Source organism: Mycteria americana, chromosome 1, assembly GCF_035582795.1.
Source record: "Mycteria americana isolate JAX WOST 10 ecotype Jacksonville Zoo and Gardens chromosome 1, USCA_MyAme_1.0, whole genome shotgun sequence".
Taxonomy (NCBI): Eukaryota; Metazoa; Chordata; class Aves; order Ciconiiformes; family Ciconiidae; genus Mycteria; species Mycteria americana.
Genome location: NC_134365.1, coordinates 56,384,800 through 56,398,187, shown reverse-complemented (window position 1 = coordinate 56,398,187; position 13,388 = coordinate 56,384,800). Strand labels below are relative to the sequence as shown.

Genomic DNA, 13,388 nt, shown 5'->3' with positions numbered 1-13,388 from the left:
CTCTAAGGTAGCCAGGGCTTTCAGTCCTTCACTGCATGGCTTAAAAGGAGCCTGGGCAGAGCCCTGGAGACAAGTGTGCGAGACCGAGACTACAGGTGCCCGGTGTGCTGGCACAGAGCAACACTGCGCTATCCCAGGGCTTCCCCAGCTTCGATGCCTTTGATCCTCTGCTGCTCAGCATAACAGCACGAGGCACTGAGTCACCCCTCCGTCCCACGAGGGAATGAGGATTAATTAGTTGATGCTGGCACATTGCTTTGAAGAGAGGTGCTCCACTGCAGCATGAGCCACAGGTTGTTACGTACCGAGCTGAGTCAAACGCAGCCCTGGCTTCACATCTGTCATCTCTGGAAGAGCAAGAAAAGGAAACATAGCGGGGTGGGGGGGGGGGGAGAATGTTCACACTGGGGCAATGCCAACTCTGCCGTCAAACCTAGGAGAGCAGCCAGCACAGAGGTTCAGGAGAGCTTTGAGCTGACCAGTGCAGACAGCGATAGTGCCTCAAGGACTGCCAACTCTCAGCAAACACCCAAGGTGTTTTGCCAACCCGCGTGCCGCGACGACATAGGCAGTAGGGCAGGAGCAAGGCAGGCCCAGCCACAGCACGGCTCCGTCACCCCATCACTGCAGAGTGGGCACACAGTGGGACCGGACAGCTTCCATGGGAAGACAGGAAAGGAAAATACTCCATGCTGCCAGAAAACAGGGGAAGCCTCCTCAGCGTGTTTAATGCTAGCTGGGCTTTTTAGGTCTTTCCAAGTGCTCACCCACGTGCCTCTTCCTCGCTCCTGCATGCGGACCGCTCTAGAGCAGAGGTGCTTCAGCTGGCCCTGGCACAGCTTGTTGTAGTGCGGAGAGGGCGGCAGGATCCGAAGGACAGAGCAGCCTCTGTGCACCGGGGCCAGGTTTCCCAAGGGGAGGTGGCTTCTCTCTTTGTTTTTTTCCTCGCCCCACCTCGGTGCTCCTTCCCGTGACGCGCAGAGCCCACGGGGCTCTCGCACCCAGCCCGCAGCTGCACCTGGGCCAGCGGCGGGGAGGCAGCCTGCGCGTATGTAAAACACGGGCTCTCTTTCACACACCGCTGACTTCCCTCAGCAAAGGAGGCGGCGGGGCGGGGGGACGGGCACGGCGCCTTTCCTGGCTTCTCGTAAAACGCCCCACCACACGGCGAGCTCGAGGGGGACGAGGGATGTCAGCATCGCGGCACGCGTCAGCTCCCGCAGAAGGAGCCCGTGGCAAGGGAAACGTGGCCCAGCACGGGCTGGGAGCCCGCGCTACTCAGCTGCCAAGGAGTCTGAGCAAGTCGCATCGCTCCCGAGTCCCCTGCGCCCAACCTCTCGCACGCACTGGGTCTTCACAGCCAAGATGGCCCCTCCTGCGCAGAGCCGACCCGAGGGAATGCCATCCCGCCTAGCATCGCCGCACCGTATTAATATTTAACAGTGAGGAAGGGATCCAGAGACTTTGATTTCTCCCACTGGCCGATTCAAGGATAAATGAACTGTGGGGGAATTTCAGCGTTTCAGAGGGTGGTTTTGTTCCAGTTCACAACAGAACCCAACCATGCCGCAACGCCTTATGAGAAGGATCGTAGCCCAATTTCAGGCAGCCTCCCTGCCTGCAGCGCAGTCAGGCAGGTAAGCAGCACAAAACACAGCCCATCTCTGGAGGTGCCCGGCAGGCAGGTCCCACCAAACCCTCCTAGGTAAAACTCAAGCTTAGATAAAAAAATCAAACTCTGCTAATTAGGAAAAAATGGTTTCTTCTGTATGTTTCTACCCAATTCCAGATTTGTGACCCCAAAGCAATGTCAATTCGCCCTCATCACAACCCCTCCAGCAGAGGCAGCTCCTGCTGTGGGGGCAGAGCAAGCGAGGCACAGTGAATTTTAACACACGTGCCTAGGGTCACGCAGGAAATCAGCCACAGAGGTGAAATGAGCCCAGCATTTCTGACTCCCAGCTCTGGGCTGTGCCAGCTATTGCTTTCTCTTGCATATTAAATCACTTTTCCCCACCAGTGAAGGGCAGCTGGTCACCGAATGGAGAGTGGCAGTTGTTCAGCAGCCCACAGCAACACTGCACACCAGCTTAGGGTGGGAAGTGGAGAACACTCAGTGTGCAGAGGAGACTGCCAGGGGATCTGGGCCAGCTGAATGGAGACAGAGCAGCTGGAATCTGGCCAGAGCAAAGCCCAGTGCTCCTGCAAAATCACGACAAGTTAAAAACCCCACAGGAGAAACCATCTCCCTTGCTTTTGCCAGCAGAGCAGGTACCTCTGCCACAGCTCTGCAGACCAGCTCCAGGCAGCAGAGCAGGAGTCCCTTCTTGTCCACCAGTGCTGTGGACAGTGGTCATGATGAGAGCTACCAAGCAGCTCTTACAGCGTGACCACAGCTGCTGAGCACCACTGCTGACCTAACCCAGCCAGCCCCTTCGCACTACAGGTCTTGGCAAGCAGAGACATCCAGTTTTAACCAGTCCCCAAAGCAAATATTAGAGGTGGCCTTGAATCTAAACCTCTACTGGCAGTTTCAAGGTTTGGAGAGACAGATAAATCCCCAGGGCTGGAATTAGCTCTGATTTGTGTTCCAGGACACAGATATCTTTTACTATAGGCGCCATATCAGTACACAGACTTTCTCTCCTGTTAGTATAGACCGAGCATATCATGTCTTATCATGCTTAAAAGTTGGTCTGATTTAACTGCTGCTGTGGCAAAGCCAGCAAAAAACCCCCCTTCCCTTGGAAAACCTGGGCCAGCAGAGAGCTATAATCCCAACAGGTAATGCCAACCAAGCTGATTTGTGCCGAAATCTCTCGCAGAGCACCTCTGTGAGCAGCTTGGTAGCAGCTGAGGATACAAAACCTTCAAGTGACTGAACTGAAAGCAAAATCCTGCTGGTCAACCTGCCGTAGCAGAAAAGACTATTACAGCCTCATTCAGTTCCACCCAAAAAAACCCACTGCATGACCAAAGCTTACACCGGTGCAAATGGTGCAAGGTCTTCTATACTAATTAAACTGCTTTTATGCTAATTTTGCTGACATAGCTGACAAAAACACATCCACAAACTGAAACAGTCAAACCAGCAACACTCATGGGTACTTTTGCCACAGAGAGGGGGGATTTCTCTCTGTAGATCTCCACAGGGATAGGGAACCGAGGCAACCGAGAGAAGAGAAAGCAAGTAACTCCAAAATATTTCTGTTAGTTTAGATTTCAGCCAGCTTGGCAAGCTCTTTCATGATGTTTAAACACAACAGAACCTGAGTCACTAGCCTTAATTCAGCTTCAGGCCTTCCGTGCCTCTGATCCCAATCCAAGTACTACTTTCACAAGACCTCTATCAAACATTAGCCCTGGCTACTCCATCCAGATGAAAGATATCCTCCGCTGCCTTGTCTTCTCTGGCAGGGGCAGTGTTACGGCCTGTCTAAACTAATAGCTGACAGTTCCTAGAGGTATTTACATAGCTGAAGCTATAGCTTTAGATATGTCCCAACTACTTTCAGTTGTAAAACATGATGGACCTGAGACACAGTGTCATATTCTTAGATACGCTCCACTTCCCCTGCCAGTTCGAGTAAAGACTTTTTCCTAAGAGTAAGAAAAATATTTGCCCCAAGGTGAAGTGAGATGATGCTCTTAAGGAACTAGATTGTATTTTGTACCAGCTGGGATTCGGCCACCTGTAGGAAGTACAAGCAGCATCTTTTTTCTTTGAAAGTAGTAGAAGGAAAGAAATACTGCATCTGAAACATAGCAGTGGAAAAAAACCCTATGCTTTAAGGTGCAGGAATGGACAGTAGCACGTGTGGGTTGCTACAAAGCATTCTGGGTGAACCAAAGAAAGTTTCATTTTCACCAGTTAAGAAAGCACAGCGAAATTACTCTTGAGGCCGAAGGGATTTTACCCGAGTCCAATAGTTATTAGAGGCAACTGGAGAGCGACCTAGGAGACGGAAGAGTCTCCTTACCTTACAGCAGTTGTGGAGGACATGAAAGACTGGCTCATTTCATGCCGCAGCCCTTCCGTCCCTCCCCCAGACTGCACCTGCACATCAAGAGCAAATCGAAACCAGTCTATTCTAAACCATGGTCTCATTTATTTTGAGGGACCCAAAGCAAGAGCAAGGCTGAGACAGCATAACCAGCAGAGAAACTTGTTTCTCAGCATGATTGCCCCTCTCTGGTGGCAAAGCCCTGGCTAGCACCTTCAGGATCACAAAGCTAGCTGAAAGTAGGGCATGCCCATTACGGTTCCAATCCTTCTTACACAGCCACGAGAGTTTGCACATGTCTTTCTCCTTTGGGTTTTAGCCAGAGTCCAGCCCTTTTGGGCACCATAACACAGCTGAATGGTTTAGCTCCTTTTGTTCCAGCTGACAAACAACCTAGCCCTCCCCCGCCAGCAACAATACAACTGGAGCTAGGATTTGCGTGTCCTCTGAGCAAGGATACAGGCTTTGTGCCTTGCTGAGTTGTCTTTGCAAGGACTGCCAACACTCACAGCTGATTAAGCCTGCAGTGCTGTTTTCTGCTTTTTCCTGTTCACAGATGTCAGAAACGAGCTAACCGAAACAGCACACGCAGCTAGAGCTCTGCACCTAGGAACATTAAAGCAGACTATTTGGGATTAAATAAATTAAACCAGAGGGGAGCTTAACACATTCTCTCTAGGCTTCATTTCTACCTGGCATGCAATTCTGGGTAAGAAACATCCCAGCGTTTCAAGAAACACTCTATTCTGGCAGGTGGCTCAACTCAGTAGACAGGAAGGACTGAATTTGGAAAGCTTTTGCCACCACCACGTGGCTGAAACCAGGACTGCAGCCCACCAACTAACTGGGACTTCAAACTGCCAGCAAGGACCAGCCTCGCTGCCAGGACAAACTGGGGCAAATGTTCAGAGGTTTTAGGGCCCGTGCCACACACCTAAACAAAGAGCATACAACTAATTATAAATATTATACATTTTATTAACTTAGAACTCCAAAACACACTACTGACTTGCAGTAAGAATAAGGCATGAACTACTGCTGATAAGAACCTGTTAGTTAAGGGATTATACACAGCATTCATCCAACTTGCAAGAGACAACATGCGTTTTCTGAATGTTGCTGTAGTCCAGTCTGCTGTATTTCACCTCTGGTCAGCCCCGGAGGCTGGGTTGCTAGGGTTATCCTGGGCTTGATAGAGTAGGGTTGCTTGTTACCCTGGGCTTGACAGATGAAGCCTTTTCCTTTAAAGATCTAAAAGAAAGCTAAAGGGCTAGATTATCTTCTTGAGTCCCTTCCTCCTCAATTAGGTATCAGGCATGGAAATACTGAGCCCTTCACTGGGCAGATGCTCACACAGCTGGATCATTAACTGCCAACTGGGTCTATCTAGAAGCTGCAGGACAGCCTTACTTCACCATTATTCTCTTGGTGGGGAGACAAAACCTGGCAGCAAGGTTTCACATTAGTCCAAAGTGCTATATTTTAACTGAAAGGAAGCAGGAGCCTGCTGCCTCTTCTCTAGTACTCTGGGGACACTGAAACTAAGATACTCAACTGTGACAGGCAGCATTTGGGACAGTGGCCTGTTCTTCTGATATTGTCTCAGTAAAACATGTAGCTCCTGGCCACTGGCAAAGCGGGTAGAACTCAAACTTGATCATGCAATGGGATTCAGATGTAATAATGGATAGGAATCCCCAATTCAATTCAAACTGCCCTCCCCCCGGCACCTATACGTTATCCACTGAACAGGAACCAAGCTTTTCTTGAGAGATTAGCAACTAGGAACAGCTCTGGATAAGTGGTCATGACAAGTCAGGCAAAAAAGCTTCCCAATGTGATTCCAACTGCAGCAGCTTGAATGCCTGAAGTGAAAAAACTGATGAACGTGACTGAATTCTCACAATGAGAAGCTAGTCATCAGCAAAGTTCCTCATCAGTGAGCCAAAGGACAAGGCAGAAACTCCTGGTACGTGACCAGCACAGATCTGTAACATCCGGAGAAGTCGCTGAGCAGTGGCAACTCGTATCCCTTCCAACTGGAAAAAAAAAAAAAAGGAGAAATTATTTAATCAATAGAAAAGAAGAAAAGCAGTGCTAAGCTGTGATAAAAGAAAGAACCTGAGCAGGCATTAAGTAAGGTTTAGAGTGGCTAGCTACAGAAAACCTCAAAAAGGCCCATTTAGCCCCCCTAATGTTAAGGAAGGTACAGTGTTGTCAGCTGAAAACCCTGAAGGGCTTGCCAAAGGCACAGATATTACCTGCTGGTAGGGAAGCAGTCTGAGGGTGGAATGATGGGTATATGGAAAAGTGAAGTGTGCTACTGCTGAATGCCAGACTCTCCCTCTAGCTTTTCAGACCAAGCAGGTAATTGGAAAGAGTGGCATATCAGATGGCAAAACAGTCTGTGAAGCAACAAAGCCTGGCTAACAGGAAGCATTACGTGGGCAAGAGAGTCACATGGCAAATAACAGCTCAGGGGCTCCCAGGAAGAGAAAATGCCTCAAGGAACAAGTGTACCAAGGCTTTGCATATCAGAGAAATCTTTGTTAATTTAGACTTGGCTTCTTGAGGCTTTGAAGTAGCACAGGAAGGAGCAAGTAATCTAGAAGACTCATTTCAAGGACAGTCAGACTCCTGTAGCTCTACTGTTCTTGTAGAAAGAGTCTGGTCTCTGACACTTACGCCAGACAATAGCATATGTACATATATTTATTGCTAATGTAATCATGTTCCTAAGGATCAGAGAGCAGTGGAATTCACAAATCCCTTCAGACACCAAATAAGTACCTTACCTCCAGCTCACAGAATAGCACAGGACTGCAGTAGACTTCTCCCAGTTTCCAGATGGCATTCATCTCTACGCTGCAGTAATTCACTCTGCCAACTACAGAAAAAGTTTTCCCACATCACAAGCCCCATAATCAACATTCAGTGAAGAAAAGTATCGGGAAATTCCATATCCACAAAACGATCCAGAGCTAATTTTGAGAGCACCATAGAAGGTAAGGCAACAGTGAGCAGTACAAACAGAATGGTACAAGATTCGCAACTGAATTAGCACAGAAGTCGTTCATAATACTGGCAGCAGGAATAGTATCGCCACATTACTGAATACTGTAACATTAACATTTTGGATAAGGGATCAGTACACTATCAGCAGGGGCAGAATCTTCTACTCATTAATCAGAAGCCCTCCTGGCTCATGTGGTATCACAGGCTGATGTCTCCAAGGACTTTGCTCCATCAGGAGAGCCACAGCACAAGACAATGCCAAGACTCTTTTCCACCCCAGAATTAGGCCTCCTGACCCCCCCAAATCAGGGACACAGCACTGCTGTTCCAACACTGAGCACTATAGGCCAGCCTCTCCAGTTCCTCAGAGCTGAAGTAGGGAGGGTATGCAGGAAAGTGCCCTCTCCACTTCTGGGGGGCAGGGGAGGTGGGGAGTGAGGTTAAAGGCTCAACAGAGCCAGACAGCACACAGCAGGGATACCAGTCTTGTATTAAAACTGTACTTAATAGTTTAGTAGCTCATCCATCTAGATTCATTTTATTACCACAGTATCATATGTTCCTCACTGCTCATTAAGATTATCATTAAGAGAGATCTGCAAGAGCAGATAGAACAGACTTCTGCAATGCCCCAGGAAAAAAAAACATAAAAATCAATAACACAAATCATATTCAGGGATTAGTGACAAAGAAGAGAGGTCTGACTGGCAAAAACAAAAGGGAGCGTGCAAGTGAGCACGAGAGGAGAGAACCATGTTTTATCCAAGAAAATAATAAAAAAAGGCAGATGAGTTCAGATATAATTTAAACAAAGCTTTCAACAAAGCTGCTGGTTTCCTTTCCTTTGTTTCAAGTTAAGTCACTGCACTGTTTTAAGGAAAGCAATGGTGAGTTATGCTGCTCGGAGAGGAGGAAGAGGGCAGGTGCCATACGTACCCCCAGTGACAAGAAAGCACACTTTCCCCAGGAAGAAGCTGGCATCCACATGAGCTAGGGAAGCTTCAACATTCTTCAAGCTGTCAGAAAAGCACAGACAACCCAGCTGGACAGAGAGGTAAAACCAGTGCAGCATAAGGACAAAGGAAATAACTTTCAGAAGCACAATTATAAAACCAACGATGTTAACATCTGCTGATCCATGAGCCAGCCAAGTTATGCTCTATGCTAAAAGCATGGCAGCAGAGGCCTCTGTAATACCCACAGCTGTTTAATAATACATAACATATCCTTTCTACCCAAGGCTCAACAGTTAGACTTTGTTTAAATGGTGTCCTCCATGATCTGCAGACACTAAACATCCAAATTCATTAACATCCAATGAGACTTCAGCACTACTTCAGCTCTTTCTGAAGAGCTAGTCCACACATTTCTGTAGCACCATCTGTGCTGTAAGTATGCAGCCCGGCCTGTCATTTTTGGTAAATGAGAGCCCAGGATCACCAGTCACAAGTTAAGCAAGTAATAAAGTGCTGACTTTTGTGCCTTAGCAAGTCTTTACTTATGGTCTGGGGACACAAATATCATTTCTACAAAGATGAGCACAAGATGAGAGAAAAGGGATCAATCCCTGCAGACCTTTCTCTTTTGCCTAAAGACATCCGTAGTGCTGATCCCACTTGACCAGCAGTATTGGTGAACTGGGGCCACAGACGCAGCAACTGGCTGGTTATTAGGTAGCACTGCCCAGCACGCATCAGCCATCTGCATATTACAGAACTTAACAGCACCACCATCGTTTCCATCTAATTTTACAGACAGCATCTTTCCAAAGCTCAGTTCATATCATCCCATGTCTGGATCCAGGAATAAATTCCCCCTTCTCTGCTATGGCAACTCAGCGTACAACAAGCATGTTATTGGACAGAGTGGTTCAGTTCTAATCCATTGCTGGAGGCCAGAAAACCACTGTATGTATTACTGAGCTCTCCCACCACAGCAAGTCTTGGGTTTGAAATCCACTATTCAGCGATTCCGACACAGTAAAAAAAAAAAAAGTAGATTTAGCCATCAATCCAATAAATATCAGTTTCCCCTCTCATCTTTTTGCCCTTCTTTTACCTGTATTTGCTCTTGATGTCAATCATAAACGCAATCAGATCTATCCTGGGCCGAAGGTGATCCCTCTCTGAAGGTAAGGGAAGGGATGTAGCAAGGTGACTGAAAGATAATAAGTTTGCCAGTTTAACCAAATAGCTTGGCAAGGCAGTATCCACCTAACCATAACCACATAACCATTGCAGTTCACCATGTAGCAAGTTACCAGGAAGCCCGCTAATCACTAAACACATAGGCACTGAAAAGACACTGTGATTCTCCAAGTGGTATTCTCAGATGTTAGGCCTACTCATAGTTGCTGACAGCCACAACAATACTTGCTAGACAAGGTTGTTTATAATGGGAAGCTTATTAGAGCATAAGACTGACAGAAACATTTTCTCCACACAGATCTGTGTGGCAGTCATTTTATTTAATTGTGAAGAAGAGTCCTTTCTAACAAAGTGAACCCCAATGCTTTACTGGTATATTTTACTGCCAAGTTTCAGTTAAAATGTGTCAGTGCTCTCCTGTCACGTTCCAGAGATACTGCTCATATGCTCGCACAGGAGAGGCTACCTTCTCAGGCGTCCATGTTACAGAAAGGTGTGTTGTATTCGCAAAACCTTAAACTAGAAATTTATCACTAGTATAGCTTTATAGATTAAGTTATAACTCAGAAAGAGCTTCTATTATACCATTTTTTGGTATACTACCCCCCTTTTTATCCCTTTCACTGTGTCAGGAGTTACTAGGTTAGTTTAGGTGTCCTTCTACACAATACCACCACTGCTGATAAAGCTGTTGGAAGACGAATTACAGGGTGAGGATTTTTTGTGTCTCTTCCCACTACAAATTAAAAAGGCTTCAGTAGTCCATATCTAGGCCTTCCACAGGAAAGAATATTATCAGCACCATATTTTCTGAAGATCACCTGAAAGATAGATTGGACAAACAAAAATCCTAGAATTTCAGTCTCTCTCACAATCCATTTCTTCTCTGGAAGCCGAGAGAGAAACACTGATTTTGGTCTCCTTGGGGAATATTACTTCTAGCAACTAAATCTTAAGGACTTAAGAGTTTTCCCCAGCAGCCACAGACCACAGTACACATTCCCTTCTATTAATCATATGCAGTTTGTAGTTTTGTCTGCCACTCCCCAAATAAAGGTGTTTTGTTTCCTATAAATAAGGAAGGTATGATTTAACAAAAACATTCTGAAACTAACAAAAGGTATGAGCAAAGAGCACTTGAAAGACACATTGCAACACAAACAAGCTTATAAATTCAAGGTGAAATTTAGGGAGAAGTTGTGGTGAAAGGAAAGTATCAGATCTCATTGTTGGGGGTGGAGGGGGAAACAAAAGACAACAAACACACCACCCTCCATGATTTGCAATTCTACTATATTTAAACCAACATCACTAGATGATGTCGCCTAGATAGCGACACTAGATGGAGCAGCCTCCAGATATGTGCTGCAGAAGCTTTTTTTTTTTCCTAGTGGTAAGAGACAAAAACCCCAGCCCTGCAATTCTTCTCCCAACAGCTGTATCTGGCAGGTAGACTTGCCTATCATATTTCTTTGTAATGTGTATAATCCCAAAGCAACCCAGTGGGGAAAAAAACTGTCACGGACTTCTGCTCTTCTCTAGTGATACTAGTGCAGGGGGTTATCTTGCTCTGTAGTAGAGCATAAGTTTCCATGCCTTTGGGTAGTTACTCAGCTGTAGTACCAGTAGCCATCTAGTTATGGCACTCCACAGCTCAGCAGAGGCTACAGGATTTGCAAAGAGAATAGGGTAATTAATTTACTATTAGTTAGCACAAACATACAAGATGCCATGATCAGAGCAGTACAGTCACTCTAAGCGGCTAGTAGAACATTAGCTCAGGTTTGCCTTTACTGCATAGCCTTGGATTACAGTCACGAAATAACACAAACGCCTTCTGAAGAGCTGACTAAACTCATTTGATCTTGGCAGGAGAGCTGTCAAGGACATTATATCATAAAAAGTTAGTTAATCAAGCTTTTAAGACAGAACTTGTCATGCAGCTAAAGTTAAAATTCCACATGCATCTTAATAGCTTGAGGAGGAAAAGCACGTGTGTGCATACAAACCAGAAAACGGCTATGAAGAGCACCAAAAGTAATGGACATCTTTCAGGAAAACTTGTTTGCTTGCAAGTAGTTACAAGCATTGTACTTGTCCCAATTTGTCCCAGGATGTTTCATTCCTGTATATGTCTGTCTCCCAGGAGAAAAAAAAAACCTGTGCTCCTCTCATACCCTTGCAATTTATTAATCAAACACCTGTGCAACATGCAAAGGGCAATGGTATGTGCATAGTGAACATGATGAATGTGAGAATTATTTCCACCACCATATCTAAGCATGCCCGAACTGCTTGCCCTGAAGACAGAGCAGTTTGCCTTCTGCAGATGCCAGCCACATCCGTGCAGTAGTGCACTCTCGCGTTCACAAGCGCCCGTTCTTTCTTTGAAACGAACGCCCTGCAGTTCCAGCTACCGCCACTTGGGTAGAAGCTGCGTTTACAAGCAATCTCAGTGCGTGCACTTCTGAAGAAACTTTTCGTGAATTCGCATCACAGCCGCTGCTTTGGCTCCGTCTCTTGGACAAGGCGACAGAGGGCCCCTGCACGACCCCGCTACGGTCCTGCGGCCGGGGCCGCAGGCGGCGCATCCCCCTCCCTACCACTCACATATTGATCTTGAAGTTCTTCTTCTCTCGGAGCATCGCCTCCGCCAGCTTCTGCTGGAGGCCTTCGTCCGAACCCACCAGCTGCGCGGACAGGAGGGAAAACCACGGTCAGAGGCCGCCCCGGAGGCGGCTCCCAGCCGGGGCAGCCCCGCGGCCCGGGGCTCACTCCCCACTCCCCGCCACCGCGCCGGGGCCCCGCGTGAACCGGCGCCGGGGGGCGGGGCCAGCCCCGACGGCTACATTTGCATATCGCAGCCAGGCGGCCTATCCCCGCGGGGGGCGGGGCCGGCACGGCCGCCGCTGCTGAGGCTGGGCCGTTGCCCCTGCAGCGCGGCCCGCAGCGGCGGAGGGTGCGGGACAGGCGGGGGCCGACCGCAGGGCCGGGCCCCGGGAGGGGGTGGCGGGGGCAGGGTGCGGCGCCGCCGGACCTACCAGTAAGACGGCGGAGTTGAGCGCCGGGAGCTTGTCGAAGGGCCGCAGCACCGCCATCCCCGCGGGAGACAGCGCCGCCCGCCCGCCGGGATTCAAACCGCCGCCACGCGTCGCGCTGACGTAGCACGTCGGGGGCGGGGCCTCAGGGGAGGGGAGGGGCTTCCGGCGCGCGTGCGCATTGGGCCCACTGGGGAGCGGGCGGGAGGGGGCGCTCCGGGGCTTTCAGTCATGCGCAGAGGGTGTCCCGGCCACGGCGGGGCACCGCGGGTGGGGCCTGCGCGGGCGGCGGCAGCCTCCGCGCGTTCGGGCACCGCACGGCTCGAGTGGCCGCTGGCAACCGCGGTACCGATTGCTCGTCATCACAGTGACACCCCGCAAAGCCGCTGTATTCCTGCAGCGTCCAGGCGTCCCGGGGCTCAGTCGTGCCCGAGGCGCTTAGCGGTGGCGCCAGGCGATGCGCGAGGGTTTCAGGGCCGTGTGAGAGGGGCAGGAGGCTGGCCTCGCCTTGGCCGCCCAGGGGTATCGTGGGCAGCCCGAAGCTTCCGAGAAGCAAAGTTCTTATTTCCAGGTCTGGGCTGTCCCCCTGGTCCTTGCCATGAGCTGGTGTCCGATAGTTTGCTCAAGCCTGAACGATACCAAAGGCTCCAGTAAAATTCCACTACCATCGCGGTGTATAATGTGGACTAATACATGTTAACAAAGTTAATACACCACTTTCATACTATAAAGACTGCTCGCTATAATAGCTAGGGAAGGGAACTCCTAACCGCGTACAGCAGCAGTGCCCGGCTTTGCACGCTGAATGGTTCTGTGGGAGGTTTTGCGGCAGCTCCAGCAGCCCCAGCCTCCGTCCTGCCCCTTCCTGGGCACCTTCCCCCTCGCCCCCTCGCCCCCTCGCCTGGCTGCCTGGCCTCTGCCCGGCCCGGCGCTCCCCTGCCCGTGATACAGGCAGGAGGCAGCCTGTGCAGAAGCACTGCAGTTGTGGATGTAGGCTGAGCTTTTCTCTCTCCAAGGTCAGAGCGGGAGGATGACGTGCAGTGATGTAAAAGCCCTCGGTGGTCCAGTGGCCCTCGGTGGCCTATGGTCCTCCTTGCTGCATCTCTTGCTCTTTGCTTCATTCCCGGGTTCGGCTCCAGCTCGGTGTGGAGGAGGGTCCAGGACCCCCTCAGCTGCCTGCTGGG

General features: G+C 49.3%; 1 protein-coding gene across 1 annotated transcript; it reads right to left on the bottom strand.

Moving 5' to 3' along the window:
- Window positions 1-5,238: 5,238 nt before the first annotated feature.
- Window positions 5,239-12,345, bottom strand: CENPM (centromere protein M). Its single transcript, XM_075499599.1, has 6 exons — window positions 12,208-12,345; window positions 11,777-11,856; window positions 9,078-9,176; window positions 7,956-8,035; window positions 6,800-6,891; window positions 5,239-6,043 (listed from the first exon to the last, which is right to left on the bottom strand). Exons 1-6 carry the CDS (start codon window positions 12,262-12,264, stop codon window positions 5,918-5,920), a joined length of 534 nt encoding a protein of 177 aa, XP_075355714.1. The 5' UTR covers window positions 12,265-12,345; the 3' UTR covers window positions 5,239-5,917.
- Window positions 12,346-13,388: the final 1,043 nt, after the last annotated feature.

What these genes read in the sequence shown, in the direction of transcription:
- CENPM (XM_075499599.1), bottom strand. Translation starts at nt 12,264, where the DNA reads ATGGCGGTGCTGCGGCCCTTCGACAAGCTCCCGGCGCTCAACTCCGCC. An exon ending in TCAACTCCGCCGTCTTACTG is followed by an intron (nt 11,857 to 12,207) that starts GTAGGTCCGGCG and finishes CTGTCCGCGCAG; the next exon opens with CTGGTGGGTTCGGACGAAGG. An exon ending in GACATCAAGAGCAAATACAG is followed by an intron (nt 8,036 to 9,077) that starts GTAAAAGAAGGG and finishes CTTTTCTGACAG; the next exon opens with CTTGAAGAATGTTGAAGCTT.